Here is a 27509-nt window from a genome sequence, read left to right on the forward strand (position 1 = left end):
ATTTTTATGTTTACAAATTTATAAGTACCCCTATAAAATTTAGAATTTCACATATTTAAAAAGATCTATTTTTGAAAATGTATAGATGAAATGGACAGTTTTGAAAAGGGATAATGTATTTCGCAAAACAAAAATCAAATAAATATGAGAGATCTGTTTAAGAGAAATTCGTATTTAAATAATAGCTTCATATTCCTACTTCAGTTTAAATATATATTAATAATTTAATATGTACCACGAACTTGATAAATTCATTAAATAACATCAAAATTTCATGTAAATATCATGTAAATTTCATCAAAATTTCATATATCTTTTATTTTCAATTTAATATATAATTTATGCTTCATTAAACATTGACCTATATCCATAATATTTTACTCTCAATTTCTCATTCTTCAAATTTTCATTTTCTTGTTTCAAAATTTGAAATTCATTTCATACATTCTTATATTTGCATGTTCTTCCTATTTTTTTCTTTCTTCTCTAGTAGACACCAACCTAAAACTTAATGAAATTATTTTTTAAAAGAGAATGAAATGTAAATATAAGGCAACTTATGGAAAATTCGTTTTTAGAAAATTAGAATAAAAGTGAAAAAAAAAGAAAAAAAAAAAGAATAGTCAAATTGGGTGGCAAACGTTGCATGTGAGCTAATATAATTTTTTTTTTTTTTTGAAAGACTTCAAATTGCTCTATTTAAAGTTCAAAACCAGCTTTGTGATTAACTACTTCTGCCACCAATCTGCTAAAAGGTTTGATAAGAGCGCCATTTTCACACAACTTTTTCTTCCACATATTTTTTTCCTTATAATTTTTCTTAGAACAATTTGTATGGTTTCACAGTTTACATATACTCAAATTTACAAAGTTTCTCGTGTATATTTAAAAGAAATATGATTAGTAACTTGTGTCACATAAAAGTTTCTCCTAAGGATATATGTAGGATTATGTATAGTTCTACCAAAGATCAAAGCTTTTCAACGTTGTTAATTACTAGCTGATAATTGATTTTTTTCTTTGTATAAGGGTCAAAGGAACATCTCCCAAATGGTCATCACTAACGATCATAATACGGCAGCTCCACCGGAAGAAGATGATAAGAAGGAATATGTGGCAGCTCCAGAGAAAGAAGATGATAAGAAGGAATATGTGGTAGCTCAAGAGAAAGAAGAGGTTAAGAAGGAATACGCGGCGGCATCACAGACACATATGATCGAAAACATAGTATTAGTTGGGCGAACAGGGAACGGGAAAAGCGCGACCGGGAACAGCATCCTCAAACAAAGGGTGTTCCAGTCGAAGACAAGAGCAGGAGGTGTTACAATGAAATGTCAGTCCGTAAGAGCAGTGACACCAGATGGCCCGATACTAAATGTGATTGACACTCCTGGTACGTTGTCATGATTTGCATATTTCTATTAATGTATGTGACTATGTGTATTATGTAAGTGTACTTGATTAATGTGGAATTGGTTGCAGGTTTGTTTGATTTATCAGTGTCGTATGAATTTGTTTCGAAAGAACTGGTTAGATGCCTAGCCCTAGCGGAAAAAGGGATACATGCTGTGCTATTAGTTTTATCGGTGACGAATCGGATTACAAAAGAGGAAGAGCTGGTACTTAGTACCTTGCAGGTCATTTTTGGGAGTAAGATTGTTGATTACCTTATCGTTGTTTTCTCGGGGGGTGATGTGTTAGAAGAAGATGGTATGACACTTGAGGAATATTTGGGCAAAGATTTGCCGGACTTCTTAAAGGTTTGTAATTTGATCAATGATCACACATTTCTTCTCGTTTCTTTTGATGGAACTTTATGGAAAGAAGTTTTAGCTTAGGACTTCATTTTATGTGGCTTGTTTCAGAGAGTTCTCGTGTTGTGTGGCCAACGAATGATGGTGTTCGATAACAAAACCAAGGACGAGGTGCAAAAGAAAAAGCAAATCGATGAGCTTCTCAAACTTACCGACCTGGTTAGAAAGCAGAACCACAATATTCCGTATACAAATGAGATGTACCATAAGATAAAGGTTTTAAATTAGTTTCCCTATTCCCCTCTTTTTAATTCCATTTGCATCACCATTAACTAGATTTCCCAAATCAAAAATGGTCTCCCTTCCCTCGTCAGGAAGAAAATGATAGGTACAAGCAGCAACAAGAAGAGCTTAGATCAAAACCGCATTCGGAAGAACGACTCACAGAATTGATGAGGATGTTAGAGATAAGTAAAGATATGAACCTCAAGACAGTGGCAGAGATGGTATTATAAACTCCTTCCTATTCATTTCACACCTCGACATAAGTGTTGTTGAAAGTTGGACATTAACGAGATCTGTTTTATGTTTTCCTCAGATGGAAAGAAACATAAAAATAGCTATGGAAGCTCAAGAGAAGCTCTTTGAACAAAGAGAAAAACTGCAGGAGAAGGGCTTCCGTGAAAAGATGGAAATGCAAGAAAAGTTGCATAGCAAATTTGAAGCAGAAAACGAGTGTTGCATTCTCTGATAACTCACTGAATGCCCCAACTCGTTGAAAAGTTACACACACACACACACTTCACACTTTGTCTTCAGGCGTGTTCTGAGTCTGTTTTTGCTTCTCTTTCAGTTTCATTCGTAGCCTTTACCATTGTTTGATTTGCTTCTTGTACTTATGTTATAATGTGTGTTATGTGCTATGTAAGGCGATTGTTTTCATTTCATTTAATAAAGAGTCGAGAAAGAGTGTTTTTTTCTCAAAGAACACTTAATTGAAAACCAAATAAATAAAGTTCCACCAAAATATAAAATAAAAAGAAAAGAATGAACTTTGGTCCATGACATTGGAGGAGAATAAAGATGGAAAATATACATAAGTATTACTATGTTTTCACAACTAAGACTTTGATGATAAAACCTAAAAACCATATGAAACCCTTATCAGATTTCACTGAAGCTTCAGAATTCAGCATCTCACAGATTGATGCACTTTCCCAGTTTTTTCTGGAGCTCTTTTGTCTCTTTTTCAGCCCTCTCCAGATTCTCTCTCAGCTTCTTAATCTCATCGCTTGACCGTTTCTGAACTTCGTTAGCCCTCTTTTCCGCTTCAAGTCTTGCGGCTTGCTCTTCACCCAGTTGCTGCTCCAGCCTCTTTGCTGTTTCTCTCAGTTTTTTCTCCACCTGAACAGCAACAAGAAACCACAACAACTTATAGCTTAGGACCATGTGGTTGAGGAATCATAAAGATGTCAGTTGATTTGCACGAAGAAAAACAAAAAGGTAGTTGAAGCTTGATGCTCAATGAAAGCAATGGACCACCAAATCTTTTTGCTTATACATCCAACTTGGTAAATCAGAAGGGACTGTACTATCAATGTATATTAAGTGGGTGTATATAGTATTATGACCACTTTAGAAAGATGAAAACTCAACATTGTTGTATAAAGAATGAAAAATAGAAGTACCATCTCTGTGATACGGGTAAGCTGCCGGTCATAAGACATATCGATTTGCTTCTTGAACTCAGATATCTCATTGTTTGAGTAACCCTTAAGCGCTTCAACCTCCTTTTTCTGCTCCCTTAGCTTGATACCCTCTTCCTGAGAATGCAACTACAGTTAGGTCTCTCTCTGCTTTGATTAGGAAAGTAAAGGGAAAGCAAACAATTTCACCTGTAGCTCGTGGAACAACTCATCTGTGTACGGTCTACCATTGTTATGTTTAACAACAGATTCAACAAGTGAAAGAAGCTTCTCAAGTTGTTCAGCTTTCTTGGCCTTATTGCTAGTCTTGTTATTAAACAATATAACCCGATTGTCACATAGCTCAAGAATTTCCTACAATACACAATTCAAATATAACATACTAAAAAACAAAACATTTCTTTATCCTTACAGCCAAAGATGCTTACTTTGAGAAAGTCAGGGCAGGCGTCAGCTAAATAGTCCTCCATGGTCTCATCATTCTCTTCCAACTCATCACCACCGGTAAAAACAACAATCATATAATCAGCGATTTTACTACCGAACAGCGCTTGCAAGAAACTAAGCACAGTTTTCTCCTCTTCACCAAGCCGCCTCACAGAAAACACCAACAAGATCGCATGAATCCCATCTTCAGCCAAACTTATACACCTCACAATCTCCTTACCGATAAAATCGGCTGCAGTGGACACATCAAACAAACCTATACAAAATATTCACCAGTTTATTACCATCCCATTCAAGAAGCATCACATTCATAGAAAATAATGAAGTGGGAGTGAGCAGAGCTTACCAGGAGTATCAACCACATTAATGATCTCACCATCATCTCGAACAACTCTCTGTGACTCGCACGTGCTAGTCACTCCAACAGTTCTAACTCTCGACTTAAAAGCTTTCCTCCCAAGGATACTATTCCCTGTTGAACTCTTTCCGTTCCCAGTACGTCCGACAAGAACTAGGGTTCGGTTAAGGTTCGACGACGCCGCAAATTCCCAATCATCTTCCATCAAATCACCACCCATCTCTACCAAACTCATATACCTAAAAACAGTGAAAACAACTATTAGATCGCTTAAGGGTCAACTTAAAGTAATGATCTTTTGATCAACAAACACAAAACAGCAACGATCGCAACAAGTTAACACACCAAATTCGAATCTTTACTTGCTTGCTAAGAGAAATCAAAAACCAAAACAGAGCAAAACAGAACCAGAACAATCACAAAAACAAACCACAGAATCAAATCGATCGAAAGAGAAGAAAGAAGATTACTTGCTTAAAAAGTGGAGAAGCTAAAGCGACGAGAGATTTTTTAGATAAACAAAAATCTTTGCAAAATAAAAATAAAAATCTCTTTTGGACGATATTTATACCGAACCAGTAAAACCTGACTAGACCCGAAGCCAATGAAGTCTTCGTGTTCCAAAGTAAAATGTGGTAGTTATCACCTGTGACGCGGTTCACCTTATTAGAGTGATTATGTACCGTACGATGTCATTATCAACTCTTCATCCTACGGTCTATATGAGAAGACTTTAATAAACCTCAATCCAACGGGTGAGACAAAAAGTTCAAAAGTCCACTAAAGGCCCAATTACGGCCCATTAAGGTTCAAAAGTCCACGTAGACCGGCAGGTTGATTTGTCTCCGACTTCGAAATTTATGCGATTTTTTTTTTTTTTTTTTCAATTTAATTATTTTTAGCTGAGAGTTTTATAGACAAAGAGGAAGAAGAGAGGAAACAAAATTAGGGCAAAATTGCGTTGCGATATCTTTTTTTTTGTTTTCACTGCGTCTTGATGTGTTGTTTCACTTTTCGTCTTCTTCATCGTGTTCCTCTTTGATTTGGGGCTTTGAATAATCTTTTTGATGAAGGAACCTGTACAGAAGAAGAAGGTGGTTGTTCGCCACTTGCCCCCTTCTCTTTCTCAGTCCGATCTCTTGTCTCAGATTGATCCTCGTTTCGGTGATCGTTACAATTGGGTTTCGTTTCGTCCCGGCAAGTCAAGGTTAGGGTTCTTAATTTTGTTGGGTCTTTTTAAAAATTTTTGAGTATATGGGTTTCTCACGAATTTTAGGGTTACGGTTTTTTGTAATTGAGGAAGGTGATTGGTTAGGGAAATTGAAGATTTTTGTTGGATTTGATTATGTGATTTAGTTGATTTTAGTGAAATTGTGTTCTGAAGTATTGAGTTTTTAGTGATTTGTGTGTGTTTTTGGTTTGTTCAGCTATAGGAATCAGAAGTGTTCAAGGGCCTACGTAGCTTTCGAGGAACCAGAAGATGTTTATGAGTTCGCTGCATTTTTCAACGGGCATGTGTTTGTTAATGAAAAGGGTATTTGACTTTTTTTTGGATTAGTCTTTGTCTGGTGACTGGCATGTGTTTTGTAGTTGTATTTGGAGATGTGAGTATGTGGTTTTATTTTGATTTAGGTGCTCAGTATAAGGCTATAGTTGAATATGCACCTTCGCAGCGTGTGCCGACACCTGCTGATAAGAAAGATCTTCGCGAAGGGTCTATTAGTAAGGATCCTGATTATTTGGAATTCCTTAAGTTGATTGCTCAACCTGTTGAGAATCTCCCTAGTGCTGAAATCCAGTTGGAAAGAAGAGAAGCTGAGCAGTCTGGTTAGAAACGAGTTCTATTTGCTATCGCTTTCGTTATTTCGTTATTTCTTTAGTGAGTTGATGGAGATTACTAATTACTCTTTAGGTGCTTCAAAAGCGGCTCCTATTATTACCCCTCTTATGGAATTCATACGTCAAAAACGTGCTACTGTGATGGGATCCCAGGTACGTAGTTCACGTTTTTGCTCTTTTCACCTAGTCTACCTAGTGGATAATCAGGGCTTCTTGGTATCGATATCTTTGTAGTTTATCCATTCCTGAAGGGAGCTTTTGTTGTTGAACTCTGGTTTCTGTTTAACATACAGGGTTTATCAGATGTCCGAAGAGGAGGTAGAAGAGCCAGAGCAGTTTCTACTAACAAGCCAAGTCCAAGGCCCTCAAAACGTAACTCTGAAAAGAAAAAGGTGTGTCTCCTTCTAGGAGTGAATAATTGGTGTAGTCTGCCAATTTACTTGTCTGTTACCTTCTTATTAGAGAATTTTCTGCCCATTGTAAATATTTTATTTTCTTTATAGTATGTGGAAAAGGAGAGTACAAAAATTCTGTCCCGGAAGGCTACATTAGATATTGGCAGCTCTAAGCAAGAATATCATAAGCAGGAAATACCAGAAAAGGATACTGGTAATCAATCAACTTCTTTAGTTATTCTTGACTAGCTAGTTATGTATTTTCCAGTTTTCGTATAAGGCCCACTGTCTTTCTAACTTATTTTCTTTTCTACTCGACTACAGCCTCTGCCATAGATAGCTCTCTCCCAGGGATTGCATTGACTATGGATTCTGGGAAGAAAAAGATTTTGCTCCTGAAACCAAAAGACCGAGACAATCCTGATGTAAGCTCTTTAAGAAACTTGTGTAGACTATCTTGTGTTTTGATAGTTATAGACAGAATTATAAGCCATGTACAGCTTCTCATTTATCAATGGTATTTGTAGAACCCTCCACCACAACCAGAAATTAATCTTTCGGCTTCAAGACAAAATCAGAAAATTGATGTTGGAGGGAGGTTGATCAAGAGAATACTTCTGAAAAATGACTCAAGGCCAAGCCAGGCTTCAACTTTTGTCAAGCCTGAGCCAAGAGTAGAACCCTCGGAAGGAGAAAACTTCAAACGACCAGCTCGGCCAGCCAACACTCGAGCAGGTAATAAAGGAGTAGGATTTAAGCCAATATGTTTGTTTCCCAAGTTGGGCCTACAATTTTTTAAAAATGCTCCATGACTCCATGTGCAGGGAAAGATTATCATGCTTCTGGTACCAACAGTGAGAAGCAAGAGAGACGTACAAGAAACAAGGACAGACCTGATCGTGTTGTGTGGGCTCCTCTTCGTCGTGATGGGTCCAATATCAGTGAGGATCAATCACTATCTTCAGCAGGTTCTGTTTCCGTTGTTCACCAATAAGTAATTAATTTCATTTTTATGGTTGTGTTCTCCTCCATAACTCATCTCCCATCTTTTCTTACAGCTAACAATGGAGAAGTCAAAGAGAGGATATATTCTCAAAGATCTGGAGAAGTGGTCAACTCCTCTGGTGGACACACTCTTGAGAATGGTTAGTTCATTTGAAGTTGGAGAATGCATAATGTTTCTTGTTTCATTATATACAAATCAAGAAAAATGATGCTGGTTCTGCCAAAACTTTTTACTTTATCCAGATTCTACTAGACATTCTAGTCGTCGTGTTGGAGGTCGCAATAGAAAAGAAGACGTGATGACTGGTGAGGGTAAATCATCCCGGAGAGGAGGTGGTGGTGGTGGTTCTAATTCACATGAGGCAAGCTAACATAGCCTTTTACCACATCTTAATATCTACACTTATAACCATGTTTAGAAGACTCAATTTTACTGTTTTGCAGAAGCAGATGTGGATTCAAAAATCATCATCGGGTACTTGATATATTCACTTAACACATGGTAATGCTCTAGGCACACGCCTACCCTCTATTACTCACTCTTAGCATTTCACTTCAATATTTTTTACCTTTTTATTTTTTTTTATAAACAATTAGACGGTTTTGTCAACACAATGTTATGATTATTATGACCTTTCAGGCTAAATATATGAGCCATTCCAATGGATTTTGTCCTTCAACGGGAATCTATAGATCTCAATCGAAATGAGGAGTAACTCTATCAACATCACACTCGGGTTTGAAGACTTTTGGTCAGGCGTTGTAAGTCGTAGTATTGCACATAAAAGAGGCCGTTCTCAAAGTAGGAATCAGCTCAAGATTTATGAGAGTGAGACAAGAAAAGACTCGTTTGCTACTGCCTCTCAAAGGCCCTAGCGGTTCACGGTACCTGCATTCCCCTCCTTTTGGCTTGTTGCGGTGTTTACAGACAAGTGGGTGAGTAGTGAGAGAACTTACTCCCGAGTCTTGGTAATGAAAAATAAAGTCAAGTGAATAGGGAGGCGGGAAACACAGTGTGTCGGGTTTTTATTTTGGGTTCCTGAGAGGCCTTAGAACGTGATTGCTCGATTTTAACCATATAATAGTTTGGATTACTGTGAAGTTAATTTATTGCTAAGTAATATTTTCTCTTTGTGGAAAAATTGGTTTTATTTCACGTGATTGTTATATAACTTATTGGCTTATTCCACGAAAAGATTGTTTTAGTATAGTAATATTGCCATGGAAACTGAAGCATTGGCTAAAAAGTAAAATGTTTTGTCGTTGTTCAACCTCTATGTTGATGAGAGCATCAAGAGGGATCTTCTTGTCTTCAGGGAGAGCAAAGGAACCAAGATTTTAAACCATTTTATTCGTAAGTAAGGGTGAACACAAGTGACTTATGTCAAGCAAATGGCATATTTATCTAAGAACTAAATCAAATATGTTGACTAAGAAAACCAAAAGAAATAAAGTAAGTTGACCAAAGAAAGGTCAAAACTTTAGAAATTCTCATCAAGTCAATAAAAGAGAGTAAAACTGTAACACTAGTGAAGAAAGCAAGCTACAGTGTGAACTCATATCTTAAAGAGATTAAAGACAAAGAGATACCAAAATCTCTTACCAAAAAAATCTACAACCAACCCTTCTCCAAATCTGTCTCTATCCTCTGTTTTTATTTTTTCCTTCTTGCGGTGGTACAAAAAATTCAGAATTCACAATTAATGACCGATTGCTTCTTCACCTACTCTTTCTCTCTCTCTTTGGAAGTAACAACAAGTCTATATGCTGATCCCATCTAGGGCAAGCCCTCTATGCTCTAAACTTTGACTTTCTTGGAAAACTTTTATTTTCTTGAGAATTCTTCCATTGATTTCTCCCCTTCTTGGTTCTTGATTTGGGAAAGATGGGTAACAAGATAATCTCCATGATAAAGAAAGATAACAAAGATGGAGGAGGAGGATCTAAGAGTAAGAGAATGAACCGGTCACAGAGGAAATTGCTTGCTGATGAAGAGATGTTGCATCGTCGAGCTCTGTCCATGGCGATTCATCAAGCTCAGCTTTCTCAGAGATTTGATGGATCTATGTCTAGACGTGTCGGTTCTACAAGTACTAGGAAACGAACCCTCTCTGACCCGTTTTCTAATGGCAAGCAGGTCAGCTCACTACTTAAATCTTGCAAAAGTTTCAACCTTTTCTTGAAAAGTTCAAAGCTTTACATGTTTTTTTTTTCATAAATATATTCATGTAATGATTGTTTCGACTGAGTCCTTAGCCTTTTTGGTTAATAATATTGATTTGAAATGTAGGTACTGGTTTTAATGATTGTTTGAGGAACTTTTTTATATATTTTGAGAAGAGTATGGTTACTATAAAAGTGTAGATTCTTTGTTAAAATGAGAAAAGAGATGTGAAAAGTGCTGATTGAGTTCTGACTTATCTGTTGGAAATGTTAAAACTTTATCCTGGAAAGAAATGTTCTAAACTCTGATACTGACACTGGGTTGGGACCAGATGAGCTATATAACTATTGAGTGTCTTTAGCCACACCCATAACCTTTAGAAGTGCTGATAAACTTTTTTTGTCTTTCAGTAAACTTTATGCTGATATTGACTGTAACTAAAGTGGTTTGATATGACTAGAAGCTTTTGATTCTCTGAAAGAACTGAAGTTGCATCACTTTGTTAGAGAATGGATTGTGTTTACTTATTGTTCCTGTCACACCTTGATCTTTGCTATATAGATTGATGTTGTTATTGAAGCTTAACTTTGGATAACTTATCTATGTTCTTTCTTCAGGTACCTGATTTTTCAGAGAGCTTGATAGTGAAGAGATTTGTTCTGGTGCATGGTGAAGGGTTTGGGGCATGGTGTTGGTACAAAATTATTGCTTCACTGGAAGAGTCAGGACTGTCTCCAACTACAGTTGACCTCACTGGGTGTGGATTTAATATGACAGACACAAACACTGTCTCTACCTTGGAAGAATATTCAAAACCATTGATCGAGTTACTCGAAAATCTCCCTGAAGAAGAGAAGGTTAGAACTTGGGAGGATATTTAAAAAACCAGCTGATTAGAGGAATGAGGCAATGAGATATGAGTTTGTTGTTTTATGCAGGTTATTCTAGTGGGTCATAGCACTGGAGGTGCGTCCATTTCATATGCGTTAGAGAGGTTCCCAGAGAAAATATCGAAAGCTATATTTGTATGTGCAACCATGGTTTCTGATGGCCAAAGACCCTTTGATGTTTTCTCTGAAGAGGTAATACACAATATTTGAGTTCATATGTATCAATGTAGTCTTTTTGTTTTTGTTTGTGTCCTCACATTTGTGATTAAACCATCTACAACTGATGCAGCTTGGTTCCGCAGAGCGGTTCATGCAAGAGTCACAATTCTTGATATATGGGAATGGAAAAGACAAGCCTCCTACAGGGTTCATGTTTGAGAAACCACACATGAAAGGCTTGTATTTCAATCAATCACCCAACAAGGTACACTCCAAAATGCTAATTGTTGACTTACTTATTAACCGACTGTTTCTTGGATAATCCATCAGTAAAAAAGTTAGTAACCTTTAAAGTGATTTGGTTATATTGGTTTGGCAGGATATAGCACTGGCAATGATTTCAATGCGGCCTGTACCACTTGGACCAATGATGGAGAAAGTATCTCTGACCGCAGAAAGATACGGGAAAGGAAGAAGATTCTATGTTCAGACGTTAGATGACCGTGCACTCTCACCAGATGTTCAAGAGAAGGTAGTGAGAGAGAACAGCCCTGAAGGAGTCTTCAAGATCAAAGGAAGTGATCATTGTCCTTTCTTCTCAAAGCCTCAATCTCTCCACAAGATTCTTCTCGAGATTGCACAGATTCCTTAACAAAGATTTGAGATTTCTTTGGAGAGTATACACTGATTATATTTTTTTTTTCTAAACAAGAACACTTTCATTTAATCCTCAAAACACCTTTTGTATGCAATTCTAGAATCGATACAAGATCGTATTTATACCATTTGAAGATAAAAAAGTGATTGAATACACAAATGGCCCTGTATTTGTAGGTAAGATCTTAGAGATACATATACAGGAAGAAGAATCAACAAGTAGAGGAATTGGAGACAAGAGAGAAGAGGTCTGTCTATATATAATAACACACTCATATTATTCCAAGTCTAGAATGCCGAAATTCGAGAGAAGGATCTTAACTTGGTCGACAAGATCTGATCCAGTTGCATACTCGGTAAGCATCCCGACTGCGAAACCAAACATAGCCCACCTAAAGAAACAAACACACAAGAGTTATCTCATGTATAGGCAATAGTTACTAGCTAATTCTACCATCAACCAGTCTATTGTGTGTGCATGAGTGTCTCATTAGTAAGAACCTAATACACTCAAAAGCAATCATGACAGAACTATTAAGTGTGAAACTATGTTTGAATTTGAAGGGCTTATGCTGCTGATGAAGAAACATCAATGACCAGAAACTTGTTTGAAGTACAAGAGCTAAACCCAAATGAAATTGAAATGACAAGAACATCATTTTCACACAAATGCACGACATAGCATCAGGATACATATAACTAATGAACATTTGTTAACCAGTAGCCATGATAATCAAATTCGAAAATTGAGATCATAATTCAAAGGAAAGTGAAGTGAAGAGGAAGTAAGATCAATGACCATCTACTTAAGACAAATGCACAGACAACATTGAGAAACAGATAAAAGTGTAAGACTTTAGGCTCTTGTATGTCTGAATTTGAAGGGTTATGTCTGCAGAGGAAGTAACATCAATGACCATCTACTTAAGACAAATGTACAGACAAAATCGGGACAAACTGATAAAAGTGTAACACTTTAGGCTCTTATATGTCTGAATTTGAAGAGTTATGTCTGCAGAGGAAGTAACATCAATGACCATCTACTTAAGACAAATGCACAGACAAATTTGGGGAAATCTGATAAAAGTGTTAAACTTTAGGCTCTTTTATGTCTGAATTTGAAGGGCTTATGGCTGCAGAGGAAGTAACATCAATGACCAACAACTTGATTTCAAGAACCAGAGCTACCCACTATTACAATTGAGGTCAAAAGCTTGAAATGGCTAGAGAACATTACTTGCAAACTAATGTATCATAGACATAACATCAATACTTTGCAGCAGTTCTGTATCTAAACTACCAAAGATTATAAAGGTACCTTCCATTAGAGATCTCGTTTTTGGGTTGAAAACCAAAGAAGGGACCTTGACCAGCAGCTTCAAGCTTCTTCTTTTTAAAGTACTCCTGAAGCTCTTTAGCCTTGACTCTCTGAAACTCAACCGTAGTTACACTCTTACCATCAACAGCCACAGCTTTCTGCGGCGGCGGTGGTGATGGTGGTGGAGAGGAAGAAGACTGAGATGGAGGAACAGGTTTTTGCGGCTCCCGGAGAGTAGGAGGAGCCGATGGCCTTCTTAAAGGACCTTCTGTCTGAGAACATCTGATGATGAATACACATGGCTTAGTACTCTTTGAGAATCTAAAAGACGATGAAGCTGTTGTGGTAGATAATGATGAAGAAGATGATGATGGATTTAGAATCCTGATACATTGAATCGGTGAGGCTACTGACATCTTCTTCGTTTAGTTGAAATTGAATTGTCTGATTTTTTTTCTTCGAAGCTTTTAGTTCTGTTCTGTCTTTTGGTAATGTCTTTGTGGATGTGATATGGCCAAGTCTCATGCTTATGTGCTAATGGGTACTTTTGGATTCATCCAACGCGCATACACGGCGCGTGAAAATACTTTAGTTTATTAATAAATTAATGATAATTAACTTGAAATTTATAAGGATTAAACATTGGATTATAATTAATTGGATTTTATTCTAATCCAAAAAGTTGTGGTGTGGATTTTATCATTACAAGACAGAGCAGCATAGAGATGTTGTACATTTGAATAATCCACAAAATTGACAAATCAAGTGGCTACAAGGTTCACATCCAAAAGTTTCTTCTTCTTATCCAATCTTTTTGCAAATCCATCCCTGTCACCTCTCTCACTTACTCGCTATAAATATAAATAACAAAGGTGCACTGAGTAAGGGTGAACTAGAAGAGCATCTACCACAGCTAAGCTATATAAAAGCTCTTTGTTCTTGAAAACAACTTTTAGAGAGACAAGAAGCTTGGTCGTCACATGATTGTGCACATACAGCTTTTTCCACTTCCATGATGGAACTCATCGTCTGACTCACCTACTTCACTGCAAAATTCAATCAGAGCACAATGTTTTCAACATTTGTTTACCAAAAAGGAGTTGTAAAAGGAGCAATGTGCTTGGTACTTGATATGAAAAAGACAAAGAACACGACTGATTCCACAACTAAATCGCAATTTCCTAAGAACAACAAAAGTCACATTGTAGCTCAGTTCTACTAAAGGGAGCTATGAGTAGTATTCAACCATGAGCTTAAGACTTTTTGGATCTATGAAAGTGTTGTTTATTCATGATCTAAAGTGTTATGTTACTATTAAATCTCACACTATGAGCTTAAGTTTATAGGGAAGACTGGGTATGATAATGATAAAAGATGTTCCAAAACTATTTATAAGCAAACAGGGAGGGATCAAGCCAGTTCTTTCCTGTGAGAGGTAGTCTATTCCCTACTCTACTCTAACATAGGCCAAAACTGCCAACTATTAGCTACACATACAAAGATTTATCAAACAGGATCTAATGTTTAAGAGAAAGCATCCATACCTAGGCTCAAATTCTCTGACCTCAGCGATATCAATACCACACGTGTCAGGCCATTGCACTTTCCTTCTATCTGTATGATCCACCACACCATCTCTACAACTCACATCATCATCACCAACAACAACATCACTAAACGATCTTTTCTTCAAGCTGCTTTTAAGTGCAAACCTATTAGTGACTTCACAATTATACTCTACACGATCCTCCTTCCCTTCGCGGTGAACAGAAGCGTCAGAAGCGAAATCTTTTGTATGAGAAGGACTCACTCGGATAGGAGATGGATTCTCCGGTCTTTCGGATTTTCGGCCGAAACATATAAGTGAAGTGCAGGCAGAAGAGAGCCAATTCTTCGACGAATCTAACCGAAACCCGGTATCAGATTCTTCAACAACTAAATGATAATGGTTCCATTGTGATGATGACACCTTGACAGGCTTTTGTTCATTCTTTTGACCCAATAGAAGAAGAGCTAAACCATTGCTATACCCAGAAGCTGATGAAGAGAAGAATCCTCCTCCTTCTGCTGCAAATAACATTTCCAATATTGTCTCATTTGCACATCATGCCATCGACAACACAAACTCCAAATCCCTAAATAAGTAAAGTCCAGAATCAAAATCATTAGGATGACAATAAAGAAAGCATTTTTACAATATGAACAACATCAAAAACGAACTTTTATCCCAAAAAAATTCCAACTTTTTCCTCATTCCACTAAAATACAGCAAAACAATAAAAAAGGAAGAGGCTTGATTCTGAAACCAGAAGCTAAATCTACGACAAGTGTTCATAACAGTGTTTTCAGTTCAGTAAGATTTTGAAGCGATGGGGAAGATATAAAAAAAAAAAACAAAACTTGGAATCTAAAACACTTACTATTTCTAGTGTGGTTCAGGTTCAGATTTAGAAAGAAGATAAAATATTTGTGAGATTGGGTAATCAAACTGGCGAAAGAAACGAGGATGGTGAAGATTTCACCGGACGGATCTGAGAGACGTACCGGAGATAATGCCGGCGGCAGCGTAGAGAAAGTAACGGAGAGAGAGAGAGAGAGAGAGAGAGAGAGATTGAAAAACTGGTGGGCTTTGTTGGGTTCGTTTGGTTTGTGATGGAGAAAGCAAAGCTCATAAGTAAAAAAAAAAAAACTCTGCGAGTTCCATCCATTTTTTACGGAAGGGTATGCAAAATCTAATTCATGTTTTATAAAATTTTACACTTAATTCTTATTTTACTTTTATAAATTTGTATAATTATATCTTGAACCAACGAAATGTAATTTAAATATATTTACATCCATAAGAAATATTGATAATTTTAAGTTAAAAATATAATTACAACAACATATTTTTGTGATAAACCGTCAAGCTGTTGGAAACAAACAATATATAGTCAAGCAAAACTAGCGCTATGAATCAAACTGTATAATGTTAACAAAACTAGCTACTATGGAATCATTACCCATCTAAAAATGAACACTTCTTATAAAAAAAGTAGAATAAAACAAGTGAGTAAAACCATAACTCATCCAAACAACACAATCAACTAATCTCAATCCATGTTAAAACAGAGATCGAAAGAGAGTTAGAGAAGAAGAAGCAGAAGAGCTTACGAAGATGAAAGTAGGAAAGCAAACAAAGAAAAATCAGATCTCGAACTATATTCTTCTTCTTCTCATCCTCGTCGCTTTGTCCAAATTAGGTTAGATTATTTTGTAAAACACTAAACAAAACAAAAATATTTTTTTATCATTTGCCAATCTAACACAACTTTTTAATCGTTACCGTTAAATATTGATGTCGTTCCAAATTTTTCACCGCATTTGGCATTGCATTATAACGCAATTACCTACGGTAACCAAACGGATATTGATATATGTGTTCGCCGCAGCCACACTTACCTAGCCTCAATACATATATATTTCCATCGTATTATTAATATAAAAACATATAAAAAGAAAATAGTTAACTGTCTTTACTGTAAAATTCTTTTAAAAAAATTCTAAAAATTGCAAATTATATGAAAATTGAAAATAAAATTAAAAATAATACAAGTAACAATAACGAATTTGCTGGAGCTGACTACAACAACTAGTCTTCTTCTCGCTCTCCACGAGCCCTTCGCTTCCCAACTGCCTTTTTTTCAGATTACCTTATTAGACTCACTCCGATTTCTACCACTCTCGCCGTCGACGGCACCGGTGCTCCGATCACCACCGCACGATTCAATTCCCGTTTGCTCTCCTCTTCCGTTTCCCCCCCTCCTCTCAAGGTAACTCCACGCCATGTCTCCTTCTTCTCTCTTAATCTGTTTGCTCTCCTCAGATTTGATTTCAATCAGTCGATATTGATCTACGATCTTAGATCTTATGTTATATTCGTTCCGATTCCAATCTCCGGCGCCGGATCCGATCTGATCGAATCGTAATACATTCAAATTTACTGTTGATTAGGCGATCGCGATCGAATCTGTTTTCATTTTGCTTCTAATCAGATTCTGTGGTTTCTTCATGATTCGCGATTCATATTATGGAACCTTGTTAAGCTTAGTGGGAATTGTTACTCTGTAGTGAAGTGAGTCCCTGGGGAATGGGAGATTGAAGAAATAGAGAATTGCTGACTGAGGAAGAGAAAGAGAGAGAGAGTTTTAAGAAATGGCTCCTGTGAGTAAAGCTGATAAGAAGGCAGCAGTAGATGCTGCTGCGTGGATGTTCAATGTCGTCACTTCTGTTGGTATCATCATTGTTAATAAAGCTTTAATGGCGACTTATGGTTATAGCTTTGGTAAGATCTCTTTTGCTTTTAAGCTTCTTCTTTGAAACCTGAAGCTATTATCCTTCTAATTTGTTCTGTGTGTTATGTTTGTGCAGCTACAACCTTAACTGGTTTACATTTCGCTACAACAACTCTGATGACGCTTGTTTTAAGATGTCTTGGTTACATTCAGCCTTCTCATCTTCCGTTTTCCGAGCTTTTGAGATTTATTCTGTTTGCAAATTTCTCGATTGTTGGAATGAATGTCAGTCTTATGTGGAACTCTGTCGGTTTTTATCAGGTGATAAACACAATCTTAGCTCTGTATCTCTGCAATTGCGCAAAGAAAAACATCTAATCTTGATTTCGTGGTGTGTTTTTTTGTGTGTCTCAGATTGCCAAGCTCAGTATGATTCCTGTATCTTGCTTGTTGGAAATGGTATTCGATAAGATCCGTTACTCGAGAGACACAAAGCTTAGCATAGGGCTGGTTCTTGTTGGTGTTGGTGTTTGCACTGTTACCGATGTCAGTGTAAACACTAAAGGGTTTGTAGCCGCTTTCGTTGCTGTATGGAGTACTGCTCTGCAACAATACGTAAGTGTTCTCAAAGCATCTGTGTTCCTATGAAGTAACATATCGTTTCTTTGTTTAACATGAAAACTAATATTGGTGTGGTTTTTACATGATGCAGTATGTACATTACCTTCAGCGCAAGTACTCGCTTAACTCATTCAACCTATTGGGACATACTGCTCCAGCCCAAGCAGCAACATTGCTGGTAGTTGGCCCGTTTCTTGACTATTGGCTGACAGAAAAAAGAGTAGACATGTACGATTACAACTTGGTTTCCGTGGTAAGCACCCAAAACCTCAATAAGTTTGATCCCTTAGTCTCATTGGAATTAGATTTAACTTGACTCTTCTCACAAGAGCTAAATCACATCATTATGTCACTACCTTATATATTTTGTGGCATCTGATTATGATAGTTTTCTTGTGTTTCCACTGTTTGGTACCAACCTTATTTAGAGTCAGCATGTAGACCCAAGCAGATACTATACAAATCTAGCTTGTTAACTAATGAACCGTTTCCCTATGCTTAAGGCCAAACCGTGATGTAACTTACATGGTATAAACTCATTCGAACCTAACGTTCTTGAATTCTGCAGCTGTTTATAACCCTGTCATGCACCATAGCCATAGGAACCAACCTAAGCCAGTTCATCTGCATCGGAAGATTCACGGCAGTATCGTTCCAAGTACTGGGACACATGAAGACGATCCTGGTGTTGATAATGGGCTTCTTCTTCTTTGGTAGAGAAGGTCTAAACTTGCACGTGGTTGTCGGAATGATAATTGCAGTACTGGGTATGATCTGGTACGGTAATGCCTCCTCGAAGCCAGGAGGCAAAGAGCGACGAAGCTATTCTCTTCCAACGACCCGTCAACAGAAACTTGGAGCAGCTTCGGATTCTGATGACAACGAAGACAAAGCCTAGTAGTAAGTAGTAAATTATCAGGAACATCACATAGTTACATCACTGTTTTGAGTTTGCTCTTTTTAGCTTAATTTATGATGATTCTTGTGTTAATTTTGGTTGGGTACGACGAAAAAAGGCGATTTTTTTCTTTCCATACAGACACAATTGAGATTTTTGTAATGCTTTTTTGGGGAATCAAGTTACATCAACACTCTTCATAGCTTCCCATATTGCAATAAGACATTTATTTTATTATTTTGGGATGTTTATTGCCAATAATCATACATGCTTCACCGGCTCTGATGTACAATGGAGAATACACTTTGGTCTGGTTTGATCCCTGACTATCATATAAACTAACCTCAGATTATCTTGTCTGAATATATCTAAAGATTTCAGAGTTGCTGTCTAAAAATGCAATAGTGAAAGCAAAACTTGATCCAAGCCAGACCAAAGTATTCTCTTGTCACAGTAGTACTTAAATTACTAGAATTGCAAATAAATCAGATTTAGATATTTTGCTCAAGAAGATAATTAACTTTGCCAACCGAACAATCATTGTTAACTAGAGAAAAAGCATAACGATCCAGTAACAAAATCTTATCTTAAAAGTAATAAAACAGTAGAGAAGATCTTTCATAAGAAAACCCAGAACTGGAACTGGAACAAAACTTAAACTCGGTCTTCATCGAAGATCCAATGAAGTTGCAACTAGCAACATTGGCTTAACGCTTCTTAGACACACCAACAGTCTTTCCTCTGCGACCAGTTGTCTTGGTGTGTTGTCCACGGACACGGAGACCCCAGTAATGTCTCAAACCACGATGGTTTCTGCTCAGCACAAGATTATTCAAAACCAACCATTAGATAAAAATCCCAAGACAGTTATATCATGATATACTAATGGGATCAGTACTGAATTTCACCTGATTTTCTTGAGACGTTCAAGATCATCCCTGAGCTTCATGTCAAGGGCGTTGGAAACAACCTGAGAGTACTTCCCATCCTTGTAATCTTTCTGTCTGTTCAAGAACCAGTCTGGAATCTTGAACTGTCTTGGGTTTGCAACAATGCTCATGAGGTTATCAATCTCAGCTGCAGATAACTCACCAGCCCTGATGAGTTGAGATCAAAATTAGACAACAAGAATTGCAAATTGGCATACACATAAATGTTAAAAGATACAAGACACAGGCTATTATAGTTCCCACAAACCAAAGAAGAACCTCAAATCCAAAAGCAGAGCATTTAAAGATCAGTTAAGACACCAGGCTTCAAAATGTACACTACAAGACCTAAACGTTGTCAAAGATTGGATTTTTAATTACCTCTTGTTCATGTCGACATCAGCTTTCTTGCAGGCGATGTTAGCCAATCTCCTTCCAATACCCTTAATAGAGGTAAGGGCAAACATAATCTTCTGCTTACCATCAACGTTAGTGTTGAGCACACGCAGAATGTGCTGGAACTCCTCATTTGCAACAAGAGACTACACAAAAGTAACCAAATTCACAAACCCATCAGAACAAAATTATCAAAATCACCCATTTTAACACAAGCAGATTGATCTGGTTCTTCGAATCTAAATCTAAATTGACAGGAATCAGAAAATCAAAGTAACGAATGTAAGAGCAATAGTTGTTCAACCTATTAAGACAGTGGAACTCGGAAACGTAAAGCCTAAATTACCATTGTGATTTTGACTGAGAAGAGAGGTGCCTTAGAAAAAATGAAGCTCGCTCGCCGTCTTCAAGCTTTCTCTCTTCAGTGTATAATAATAGATTCAACAGCGAAAACTAGGGTTTTTTTTTTGCGGTTTATATAGCTCATTGTTTTGGGTATCGCAAAGTATTGAATGGTGTAAAGACCCTTATACCCTTATATTGAAAATTTCAATACTTCGACCGGGCATTTCACACACTAAACCGGAAAATTAAACCGGTTTAATCCAGGAAAAACTCTATACAGTACTCGGCAGCCCTCTGGCACGAAACGAACATTCGGAAAATTTGTAATATTTGTGATTCGCTTCGCCTCGACCGAAGATTTTGCTATTTGCTTCGATTCGTAAATTTTCGAGTATTCGGAACTTCGAATATTCGAATACTTTTCGTAATATTCATGAATTATTCGTTTTGCTTCGACCCATCTATTTTATTTTTTTTTGAAACAAAAAAAATATTGTACATAAACATAAAATGCAAAATATGAGATATTAGACGTTCTTGTTTGACATGTTTTCAAAATAAGAAAGAAATGTAACCGCAGTCCATAGGATTCTCACATTCTTTTTGTAATGTTGATTTTTCTAATAAAATTTTATTTGTTTAAAAACAACATTTAGCAAAAATCCCAACAGGCCAAAATATAATAATTTGAAAAATATGCCTATTATATATAAACTCAAATCTATAAATACACATATACAAAGCAAAGCGGATATTCAACATTAAAAAAATTAATATTTATTATTTATTTCGGTTTTTACGAATACTACATTTTCATATTTGTTTCGCTTCAATATCTGATAGATATTTGAATTTTTCAAATCGAATCGAAACGAAGCGAATTTAACGAATATTTTACTCAGGGCTAGTACTCGGATTCGTTACATGCCACCAACATTTTATCTTTATTCAAATATATAGTCTAATTTAAAAGTAATCTCTCGTTCTCCCCACAATGTCAAAGGTCAGTTTTCAATAGTAACACAATTCAAGCAATCTCTCCTTCTTAAATTTTTCTTTATTTTGCAGATATGCTTAACAAGCTATTAGTTGCAGTGTCAATCATCTTGAATCTTGTATTAACCATCCATATTCTTTATAACAACAATTCAACCACATGGAATCCAACGTGGACCAACAGAGCCGCAGCAGAAGCAGAAGCTGCAGCTTCAGTTCCATGCTCAGGCCATGGAAGAGCTTATGTGGACGGTCTTGGTGTCCTTGACAGCCATAAACCTCCTTGTGAGTGTAACAATTGCTACACAGGCCAAGATTGCTCTGTTCTTCTCAAAGATTGCCCTGTCGATGCTGACTCGTAATAAGTTTCCTCACCCTTTCCTTAATTTGATCATATAGAGACAAAACCAGTTTTTGTAACTAGTTATGTTCTTTTCTTGAAGAGGAGACCCTTTGTTCTTGGAGCCTTTTTGGATGCGAAAAGCCGAGGAGAGTGCGGTTGTTGAGTCAGGGTGGCACAGGATGAGTTATCGTTATTACAAACTTGGCGCATTTGTGTCGGTAGAGCTGGAGATGATCATTAGAGAGCTGCATAGTATAATGGGAAATGCAGTTACTGATAACAGATTCATAGTCTTTGGAACTGGAGCTACACAATTGATTGCAGCTTCTGTTCATGCCTTGTCCCAAACTAATTCATCATATCCTTCAAGACTTGTGACTTCTGTTCCATACTACAATGTAAGCAAAAGAAAAATGCTATGTTCTTGGCCTTATGTAACAATCGTTTGTGATGAGTTTGTGTTTTTGTGTTTGTGTGTGTGTGGGGGAAGATGTACAAACAACAAGCTGAGTTCTTTAACTCTGCTGATCTCATGTTCGAAGGAGACGCGTCTGCGTGGAAGCAGTGTGATAATATAACACAAGTTATAGAGATAGTGACGTCTCCGAATAATCCAGATGGGAAGCTGAAATGCGCGGTTCTTGATGGTCCTAACGTCAAAACAATTCATGATTGTGCTTACTACTGGCCTTATTTCTCACCGATTATACAACCAGTTGATGAAGATTTGAGCTTGTTTAGTCTCTCCAAGACTACGGGTCATGCCGGCTCAAGATTCGGGTAATCGGTCTCTCCTAGTACTCTAAACAAAAATTTGGATTTGGTCACAACAACTCACAAATGTTTTTGTTGTTGTTGTTGCAGCTGGGCATTAGTAAAAGACGAAGCTGTTTATAAGAAAATGAACACATATATAAGTTTAAGTACTATGGGAGTTTCTAGAGACACACAGCTTCATGCTTTGCAATTGCTTAAAGTAGTGATTGGTGATAGAGGCGATGAAATATTCCATTTTGGTTATAGAACCATGAAAAAAAGATGGGAGAAACTGAACAAGATCATGTCCATGTCTACGCGTTTTTCGCTAGAGACTATCAAACCTGAGTATTGCAACTATTTCAAGAAAGTTAGAGACTTTACTCCTTGTAAGTTTATGATGCTAAGACTATAAATGGTTTGGTATACTTATGTATATGAAAACTTATATTTTGTTTTTGTTGTTAATCGCAAAAGCTTATGCTTGGGTGAAGTGTGAGAGACTAGAAGATACAAACTGCTATGAGATTTTCAAAGCGGCAAAGATAACAGGACGCGGTGGCGAAGCGTTTGGATCGGGGAGGAGGTTTGTTCGGCTAAGTCTCATTAGATCACAAGACGACTTTGATCAGCTTATTGCTATGTTGAAGAAGTTTGTCTCCAAGGAAGCTGTAGTAGTTGTTGAGTCCATCTGAAAACTTGAAGTTGTTGTGATCACATGTCTTCAATTCAATCATATAAAATAAACATTTTTGAATATTGTGATTAAAGAACTGAATGAGACATCTCAACTTGTAATCATTGTTATTAACAAAGATACAAACAAAATTGCAATCATTGTTCTTTTTTTTTTTTGAGAAAAAGAAAAGTAGCTTGGTATCATTACAAAGACACCATTATATTACAAACTCACAAAAATGGACCTTAATCAAATCATATCATTAATATTTTACTGTATTTAGAGATCTTAAAATCTTTGTATCACTTAATTTATTCAGATGTAATTATGAAACTAACTTTGGGTGCATGTTTCTTTAAATTTTTCCTTCTACTAAGAATTTTATTGGTAGAATAAGCACTATGAGGTTCTAATAACAATGCTTTCATAAACAAACAGTTATATCACGAGCTACGAGAAAATAAAGTCAAGTCCATTGAGTAAGGACTGGGACAAGGTGAAGTGGAACGTTTTTAGGACAAGAGAGTCCATATGATTCTTCAATGTCAACATCTTCTACATTCATTCCATCTGGAAGCTTCCAATCGAATCGGTAAAGCAGATTGATAAGAGTCAAGTGTAGCAAAGCCATACCCATTCCCATACCTGGACAAATTCTCCTACCACTACCAAACGGCAACAACTCAAAGTTTAGACCTTTATAGTCAATATGACTATCCATAAACCTTTCTGGTATGAACGTTTCTGGATCTTTCCAAACGTTTGGATTCCTATGAATAGCCCATACATTGACATGGATCCATGTTTTCTTTGGAATGTTGTAGCCTCCGATCTTTAAATCTTTTGAAGCCTCTCTTGGGATTAGAAGTGGTCCGATTGGTGTTATCCTAAACGTTTCTTTAATCACCATTTTGAAATACTCGAGTTTCTCTATATCTTCTTCTGTGATATCATCTTTCTTTTTGATTACTTCTCTTACCTCAGCTTGTACTTTCTTGAGTACTCTTGGGTTTGTAATCAAATTTGTCATCACCCATGTTATTGTGTGGCTAGTAGTGTCTACTCCAGCAAGAAGAACGTTCTGTAATATTTGATAACACAAGGATTGATTTAAACTTTATGTGACACTTGAAGTATGAAGAAATATGGACTTAAAAGGTTCAAATTACTTACTTGTAGAATTCCTTTGGTATGGTTTCGAGTAAGTCGAAACTCTCCAAGTTCAGTCTCTCTCTTTTCCATCTTGAGGAGCATACCAATGATATCATTATCATCCTTAATATTCTCATTTGCTAGATGATGCTCTATAGACTGGTCGAAAAATGTATCCGTTGCCTTAAAAACCTTCTCACATTTGCTATGTAAACCCGTGATCCTATCGATGATTCTACCAATAACCGGGAAGTAATCAGCAGCTGCGAAACTCCCCATTACCTCCATGGATCCATGAATGACTTCCTCATAAGTATTCGCAAGCTTGCTCCCATCAAGACTGATCCCAAATCCCACTCTACAAATCACACTTCCTGATAGTTTCATTAACTTCTGGCTAAAGTTAACCGGTTTCGCTAATGAAGCAGATTGTTTGATGAAATCGACGAAGGAGGCAACTTCCTCTTCCCTTACATGTCGAAAAGATTTTACGCTTTTCGCAGTGTAGAGTTCAACAACCATCATCTTTCGTACTTCCCTCCAATATTTGCTATAGGGAGCAAAAGCAAGATCTTTTAAATTGTATGTAACTCTTGCAGGATAAGTCATATAAGGTCGAGAACAACACTCCGCATCATTCGTTTTTAAGAAGTCCTTCACCGTCTCTGGTGTAGATGCCACAACAGTAGACACATTTCCAAACTTTAGAGACATTAGAGATCCATATTTTTCAGATAATTTGAACATTGAACGATGAGGTTTGGATCCTAATTGATGCAAGTTGCCAATTATAGGAAGTCTTGGTGGTCCAAGAGGTAGGTTCCTCGTTGTCATTCTCATCTTCTTTGCAATGAGTATAGATGCAAAGAAGACGAATGCAACAATGATACTCCAAATACTCATTCTGTTTTCTACATAGAAAATGAAAGTTTATATAAAACGTCCATTAGTTTCTAGCTAATAGCTCAAAGTAGATGACTAAACAAGAAGAATCCTAATGATTTATTTACAGAATTAAGGATTAAGGGAAAGAACATATAAAGAGTTTCTTCATACAACATTAAAACATCAACATAGTACATATATAGTTAGATCGAGCTAGTTCAGTAAGATTACCTCCAAGTCTTATACTTTTTGTTCTGAAGATCCTAGAGAGAGGGAGAGAGAGGTTTGTTTAATGTTGCTTTACTTGTGTTGTGGGATAATTGTGACGATATAATAGTGTACTGCATTTTTGTATTGAGATGACGTTTACATTACATTAGCTTCCTCTAGACCACTAGATATTACCAATACATACAATTCAGATTTGCAAAAGAGTTGTATGAGTGATTCCAAAATCAATAATTTAGAACCAATAAAATGTAGTTGAATAATGGGTACACAAAAATCTAATAAGATTCATTTTTTTCTTCCCCCATCGTTATCATTGGTCCAATAATGATGTGGTTCTACGAATTTTTTTTCATGATAAGTTTACTTTTGCAAATATTGATGTCCACACGTTGATGATATATGTTCGTTTTGATATTTTTGTGTTTCTAATTAAACGGTCATATATATTAAAATTTGGTCAAAGTTCAAAGGCTTGCGAAAAAGATTGTAAGAAGATTGCGAAACAAATGAATCAATGATGTAAATGTGATTAGTGCAGAATGGATCCAATAACCATAATAATCTTCTGCAAGTGTAAATTTTAGCATCTTGGGTTGGATCCCATTCAAGAATAAAAAATATCAGTGAAAATAAGTTTCCCAAGAAATGTAAAATAAAAAGAGGTGTAAATATTTAGAGAGGTGGGTGGTGATGTATGAGGTAGTGATTTGCCAATTCGCAAATTATTTTTTTGGCTCACGGATCACATTATAAATATAGTATTGGTTATTCTGTTTTTAATCTGGTATTTTGATTTGGGGTTTTTTTCATGAATTTCGGCTTTTATGGATTGGGAAAATTTCGTCGAATTGATCATTTCGGTTCGATAAATCGTTAAATTATAGGCTACAAAATGAATGAAACGAATTTCTAGGTTTTTGATTAGTTTGGCTATCCGAAAATAAATAACAAACGAATTGAATAACATTTTTTCCAACCAAATTAGCAAAAAATTACATTTAAAAAGCTTAAATAAATGACAAAAGCAATTATCAAATTTACAACTAAAAAGCCCAAATCAATTAAAAATTAGAGATATTACAAAGTGTGTCCATGCGAACTTTATGTATATATTTCATCTGTTGTGTTTTGAGTTGTTTAAGCTAGCTAGCAATGGGGAAAATGTATTCTTCCGAGGACCAACAAAGTTTATTAGTCTATTCTTTACTTGAAAATGCCGACGAATAGATCTGGCCCGAAACTGCCGGACAGTTTTTACAGCTACGTGCTCGAAACTGATCCATGTGTTTGTTCTTAGAGTGCTTTAGAGACAGCTGATGAGGATTGGTGGTACATTGATTGAGTTTCTGATTTAGTGGCTTGTTTGGTCGATCGTCTCTTTTATTTTAAACTACATCCAAGTGATTAAGAGCTTCTCTTTCGGGATCTCAATCCTTGTTACGTTATTGTTGTTCTCGCTTCACTTGTGTAATAACTACAAAACATATTAAAAAAAAAAAAGAGTTCATTCTATCAACAAGAAACAGACTGGAAACTTGAAGAAGCTATTCAGCAAATGTCGTCCACTACAACCAAATTTATTTCTGAGTTTTATATAACTTCTTTGTATCGGATCATAGTTTAAAACCATTATAATAGTGGGTATATTTGATTTCTCATTGTCGATTCGATTTTCGATAATACTATTGCGATTTTGTGCAGTTAACAGTTTATAATTGGATAAACCTTATTTACTCGTAACAATTTTTGTGTAATTTTTGTAATCAACGGTAATGAAACGATGAGGGATATAAGAGTGACATGAAAAAGAATACAAAAAGGTGATAATTGAACATGTTTTCTAGCTTGTAAAACATCATCTACGGGTTGAGTATGAAAATTTTTAATTCTTTTATTAGATATAAAATATAACTCGGAAATGTTACAAGAGATACGAATCATACGATACACAACTACAAGTGGGATCTAGTTTCACATACTAATATGAATATATGATCGCTACCAAGTCATCCCACTACACACCATCAAGTAACCACTACTGAAGCTATCAACTCAATTCTCTCGTTCGAATGGGGAGAAGTTACTTATTCCATTCAATCAAAGATAAAATATGTTACTTATAATATAGGCTAATAGATAGATCATGCATCCCTCCCGACCCTTCTTATATATCAGTCCTGTGCAAAATTTTAGGTTAAAAATTATTCAACATTGCAATTTAACCAAATTGATTAACCAAATCGAGGTTAAGAATACGAACAGTGATGCCTTTAATTTTCGTATGTCATACGCATTACGCGACTTTTCGTTTT

General features: G+C 36.3%; 10 protein-coding genes across 16 annotated transcripts; 5 read left to right on the plus strand and 5 right to left on the minus strand.

Moving 5' to 3' along the window:
- The first annotated feature begins 1029 nt into the window (after positions 1-1029).
- LOC17900455 (immune-associated nucleotide-binding protein 8) lies at positions 1030-2726 on the plus strand. Its single transcript, XM_023790216.1, has 5 exons — positions 1030-1393; positions 1483-1760; positions 1866-2030; positions 2129-2260; positions 2353-2726. Exons 1-5 carry the CDS (start codon positions 1051-1053, stop codon positions 2503-2505), a joined length of 1071 nt encoding a protein of 356 aa, XP_023645984.1. The 5' UTR covers positions 1030-1050; the 3' UTR covers positions 2506-2726.
- A 23-nt stretch (positions 2727-2749) lies between these two features.
- On the minus strand, positions 2750-4842 carry LOC17899507 (immune-associated nucleotide-binding protein 9). 3 transcript variants are annotated; one of them, XM_006304462.2, is made up of 6 exons: positions 4736-4842; positions 4254-4504; positions 3889-4163; positions 3650-3814; positions 3443-3577; positions 2750-3158 (listed from the first exon to the last, which is right to left on the minus strand). In XM_006304462.2, exons 2-6 carry the CDS (start codon positions 4498-4500, stop codon positions 2952-2954), a joined length of 1029 nt encoding a protein of 342 aa, XP_006304524.1. In that variant the 5' UTR covers positions 4501-4504; positions 4736-4842; the 3' UTR covers positions 2750-2951. The 3 variants fall into 3 exon arrangements, with proteins under 3 accessions (XP_006304524.1, XP_023645986.1, XP_023645985.1); XM_023790218.1 differs by having other exon boundaries at positions 4740-4793; XM_023790217.1 differs by lacking the exon at positions 4736-4842 and adding an exon at positions 4611-4710.
- A 337-nt stretch (positions 4843-5179) lies between these two features.
- Positions 5180-8688, plus strand: LOC17896941 (regulator of nonsense transcripts UPF3). 2 transcript variants are annotated; one of them, XM_023790299.1, is made up of 13 exons: positions 5180-5472; positions 5693-5799; positions 5898-6092; positions 6178-6257; positions 6398-6496; positions 6608-6713; positions 6824-6924; positions 7027-7234; positions 7324-7467; positions 7558-7644; positions 7748-7866; positions 7949-8006; positions 8145-8688. In XM_023790299.1, exons 1-12 carry the CDS (start codon positions 5333-5335, stop codon positions 7985-7987), a joined length of 1425 nt encoding a protein of 474 aa, XP_023646067.1. In that variant the 5' UTR covers positions 5180-5332; the 3' UTR covers positions 7988-8006; positions 8145-8688. The 2 variants fall into 2 exon arrangements, with proteins under 2 accessions (XP_023646067.1, XP_023646068.1); XM_023790300.1 differs by having other exon boundaries at positions 7955-8006.
- Positions 8689-9102: 414 nt separating this feature from the next.
- On the plus strand, positions 9103-11502 carry LOC17898687 (putative methylesterase 14, chloroplastic). Its single transcript, XM_006305178.2, has 5 exons — positions 9103-9641; positions 10286-10525; positions 10607-10750; positions 10848-10982; positions 11097-11502. The coding sequence occupies exons 1-5, from the start codon at positions 9390-9392 to the stop codon at positions 11367-11369; spliced, it is 1044 nt and encodes a 347-aa protein (XP_006305240.1). The 5' UTR covers positions 9103-9389; the 3' UTR covers positions 11370-11502.
- LOC17898835 (light-harvesting complex-like protein OHP2, chloroplastic) lies at positions 11478-13191 on the minus strand. The gene is made up of 2 exons (XM_006305641.2): positions 12693-13191; positions 11478-11766 (listed from the first exon to the last, which is right to left on the minus strand). The coding sequence occupies exons 1-2, from the start codon at positions 13106-13108 to the stop codon at positions 11652-11654; spliced, it is 531 nt and encodes a 176-aa protein (XP_006305703.1). The 5' UTR covers positions 13109-13191; the 3' UTR covers positions 11478-11651.
- A 148-nt stretch (positions 13192-13339) lies between these two features.
- LOC17898562 lies at positions 13340-15327 on the minus strand. Of its 2 annotated transcripts, none has more exons than XM_006305573.2 (3): positions 15237-15327; positions 14237-14827; positions 13340-13738 (listed from the first exon to the last, which is right to left on the minus strand). In XM_006305573.2, the coding sequence occupies exons 2-3, from the start codon at positions 14770-14772 to the stop codon at positions 13669-13671; spliced, it is 606 nt and encodes a 201-aa protein (XP_006305635.1). In that variant the 5' UTR covers positions 14773-14827; positions 15237-15327; the 3' UTR covers positions 13340-13668. The 2 variants fall into 2 exon arrangements, with proteins under 2 accessions (XP_006305635.1, XP_006305634.1); XM_006305572.2 differs by having other exon boundaries at positions 15113-15306.
- Positions 15328-16319: 992 nt separating this feature from the next.
- On the plus strand, positions 16320-18722 carry LOC17897471 (UDP-rhamnose/UDP-galactose transporter 6). Of its 2 annotated transcripts, none has more exons than XM_023789376.1 (6): positions 16320-16504; positions 16783-17016; positions 17103-17287; positions 17381-17581; positions 17679-17840; positions 18156-18722. In XM_023789376.1, exons 2-6 carry the CDS (start codon positions 16887-16889, stop codon positions 18483-18485), a joined length of 1008 nt encoding a protein of 335 aa, XP_023645144.1. In that variant the 5' UTR covers positions 16320-16504; positions 16783-16886; the 3' UTR covers positions 18486-18722. The 2 variants fall into 2 exon arrangements, with proteins under 2 accessions (XP_023645144.1, XP_006305303.1); XM_006305241.2 differs by having other exon boundaries at positions 16803-17016.
- A 261-nt stretch (positions 18723-18983) lies between these two features.
- On the minus strand, positions 18984-20257 carry LOC17897015 (40S ribosomal protein S18). Its single transcript, XM_006305683.2, has 4 exons — positions 20157-20257; positions 19796-19956; positions 19394-19582; positions 18984-19298 (listed from the first exon to the last, which is right to left on the minus strand). The coding sequence occupies exons 1-4, from the start codon at positions 20157-20159 to the stop codon at positions 19193-19195; spliced, it is 459 nt and encodes a 152-aa protein (XP_006305745.1). The 5' UTR covers positions 20160-20257; the 3' UTR covers positions 18984-19192.
- A 913-nt stretch (positions 20258-21170) lies between these two features.
- On the plus strand, positions 21171-23087 carry LOC17898238 (tryptophan aminotransferase-related protein 3). Of its 2 annotated transcripts, none has more exons than XM_006307402.2 (5): positions 21171-21509; positions 21595-21892; positions 21985-22274; positions 22359-22639; positions 22728-23087. In XM_006307402.2, exons 1-5 carry the CDS (start codon positions 21226-21228, stop codon positions 22943-22945), a joined length of 1371 nt encoding a protein of 456 aa, XP_006307464.1. In that variant the 5' UTR covers positions 21171-21225; the 3' UTR covers positions 22946-23087. The 2 variants fall into 2 exon arrangements, with proteins under 2 accessions (XP_006307464.1, XP_023645929.1); XM_023790161.1 differs by having other exon boundaries at positions 21318-21509; positions 21600-21892.
- A 190-nt stretch (positions 23088-23277) lies between these two features.
- LOC17897626 (cytochrome P450 71B12) lies at positions 23278-25340 on the minus strand. The gene is made up of 3 exons (XM_006307253.2): positions 25198-25340; positions 24103-24992; positions 23278-24010 (listed from the first exon to the last, which is right to left on the minus strand). The coding sequence occupies exons 2-3, from the start codon at positions 24982-24984 to the stop codon at positions 23396-23398; spliced, it is 1497 nt and encodes a 498-aa protein (XP_006307315.1). The 5' UTR covers positions 24985-24992; positions 25198-25340; the 3' UTR covers positions 23278-23395.
- Between the last annotated feature and the right edge of the window lie 2169 nt (positions 25341-27509).

Source organism: Capsella rubella, unplaced genomic scaffold (genome assembly GCF_000375325.1).
Source record: "Capsella rubella cultivar Monte Gargano unplaced genomic scaffold, Caprub1_0 scaffold_1, whole genome shotgun sequence".
In the NCBI taxonomy this organism is placed as follows: domain Eukaryota; kingdom Viridiplantae; phylum Streptophyta; class Magnoliopsida; order Brassicales; family Brassicaceae; genus Capsella; species Capsella rubella.

Bases quoted from the DNA above. Each gene is read 5' to 3' on its own strand.
- LOC17900455 (XM_023790216.1), top strand. From the start codon at position 1,051: ATGGTCATCACTAACGATCATAATACGGCAGCTCCACCGGAAGAAGAT. The intron at 1,761-1,865 runs GTTTGTAATTTG...GGCTTGTTTCAG, and splicing joins ATTTGCCGGACTTCTTAAAG to AGAGTTCTCGTGTTGTGTGG. The intron at 2,261-2,352 runs GTATTATAAACT...TGTTTTCCTCAG, and splicing joins TCAAGACAGTGGCAGAGATG to ATGGAAAGAAACATAAAAAT.
- LOC17899507 (XM_006304462.2), bottom strand. From the start codon at position 4,500: ATGAGTTTGGTAGAGATGGGTGGTGATTTGATGGAAGATGATTGGGAA. The intron at 4,164-4,253 runs GTAAGCTCTGCT...TATTTTGTATAG, and splicing joins TAATGTGGTTGATACTCCTG to GTTTGTTTGATGTGTCCACT. The intron at 3,159-3,442 runs GTACTTCTATTT...GTTGCTGTTCAG, and splicing joins TTACCCGTATCACAGAGATG to GTGGAGAAAAAACTGAGAGA.
- LOC17896941 (XM_023790299.1), top strand. From the start codon at position 5,333: ATGAAGGAACCTGTACAGAAGAAGAAGGTGGTTGTTCGCCACTTGCCC. The intron at 5,473-5,692 runs GTTAGGGTTCTT...TGGTTTGTTCAG, and splicing joins TTTCGTCCCGGCAAGTCAAG to CTATAGGAATCAGAAGTGTT. The intron at 6,093-6,177 runs GTTAGAAACGAG...ATTACTCTTTAG, and splicing joins AAGAGAAGCTGAGCAGTCTG to GTGCTTCAAAAGCGGCTCCT.
- LOC17898687 (XM_006305178.2), top strand. From the start codon at position 9,390: ATGGGTAACAAGATAATCTCCATGATAAAGAAAGATAACAAAGATGGA. The intron at 9,642-10,285 runs GTCAGCTCACTA...TTCTTTCTTCAG, and splicing joins CGTTTTCTAATGGCAAGCAG to GTACCTGATTTTTCAGAGAG. The intron at 10,751-10,847 runs GTAATACACAAT...CAACTGATGCAG, and splicing joins TTGATGTTTTCTCTGAAGAG to CTTGGTTCCGCAGAGCGGTT.
- LOC17898835 (XM_006305641.2), bottom strand. From the start codon at position 13,108: ATGTCAGTAGCCTCACCGATTCAATGTATCAGGATTCTAAATCCATCA. The intron at 11,767-12,692 runs GTACCTTTATAA...TTGTTTCTTTAG, and splicing joins AACGAGATCTCTAATGGAAG to GTGGGCTATGTTTGGTTTCG.
- LOC17898562 (XM_006305573.2), bottom strand. From the start codon at position 14,772: ATGTTATTTGCAGCAGAAGGAGGAGGATTCTTCTCTTCATCAGCTTCT. The intron at 13,739-14,236 runs GTATGGATGCTT...TGAATTTTGCAG, and splicing joins GTCAGAGAATTTGAGCCTAG to TGAAGTAGGTGAGTCAGACG.
- LOC17897471 (XM_023789376.1), top strand. From the start codon at position 16,887: ATGGCTCCTGTGAGTAAAGCTGATAAGAAGGCAGCAGTAGATGCTGCT. The intron at 17,017-17,102 runs GTAAGATCTCTT...ATGTTTGTGCAG, and splicing joins GACTTATGGTTATAGCTTTG to CTACAACCTTAACTGGTTTA. The intron at 17,288-17,380 runs GTGATAAACACA...TGTGTGTCTCAG, and splicing joins ACTCTGTCGGTTTTTATCAG to ATTGCCAAGCTCAGTATGAT.
- LOC17897015 (XM_006305683.2), bottom strand. The intron at 19,583-19,795 runs GTAATTAAAAAT...TCAACTCATCAG, and splicing joins GATGTCGACATGAACAAGAG to GGCTGGTGAGTTATCTGCAG. The intron at 19,299-19,393 runs GTGAAATTCAGT...TGTGCTGAGCAG, and splicing joins GAACGTCTCAAGAAAATCAG to AAACCATCGTGGTTTGAGAC.
- LOC17898238 (XM_006307402.2), top strand. From the start codon at position 21,226: ATGCTTAACAAGCTATTAGTTGCAGTGTCAATCATCTTGAATCTTGTA. The intron at 21,893-21,984 runs GTAAGCAAAAGA...GTGTGGGGGAAG, and splicing joins CTTCTGTTCCATACTACAAT to ATGTACAAACAACAAGCTGA. The intron at 22,275-22,358 runs GTAATCGGTCTC...TTGTTGTTGCAG, and splicing joins CATGCCGGCTCAAGATTCGG to CTGGGCATTAGTAAAAGACG.
- LOC17897626 (XM_006307253.2), bottom strand. From the start codon at position 24,984: ATGAGTATTTGGAGTATCATTGTTGCATTCGTCTTCTTTGCATCTATA. The intron at 24,011-24,102 runs GTAAGTAATTTG...CAAATATTACAG, and splicing joins ATACCAAAGGAATTCTACAA to AACGTTCTTCTTGCTGGAGT.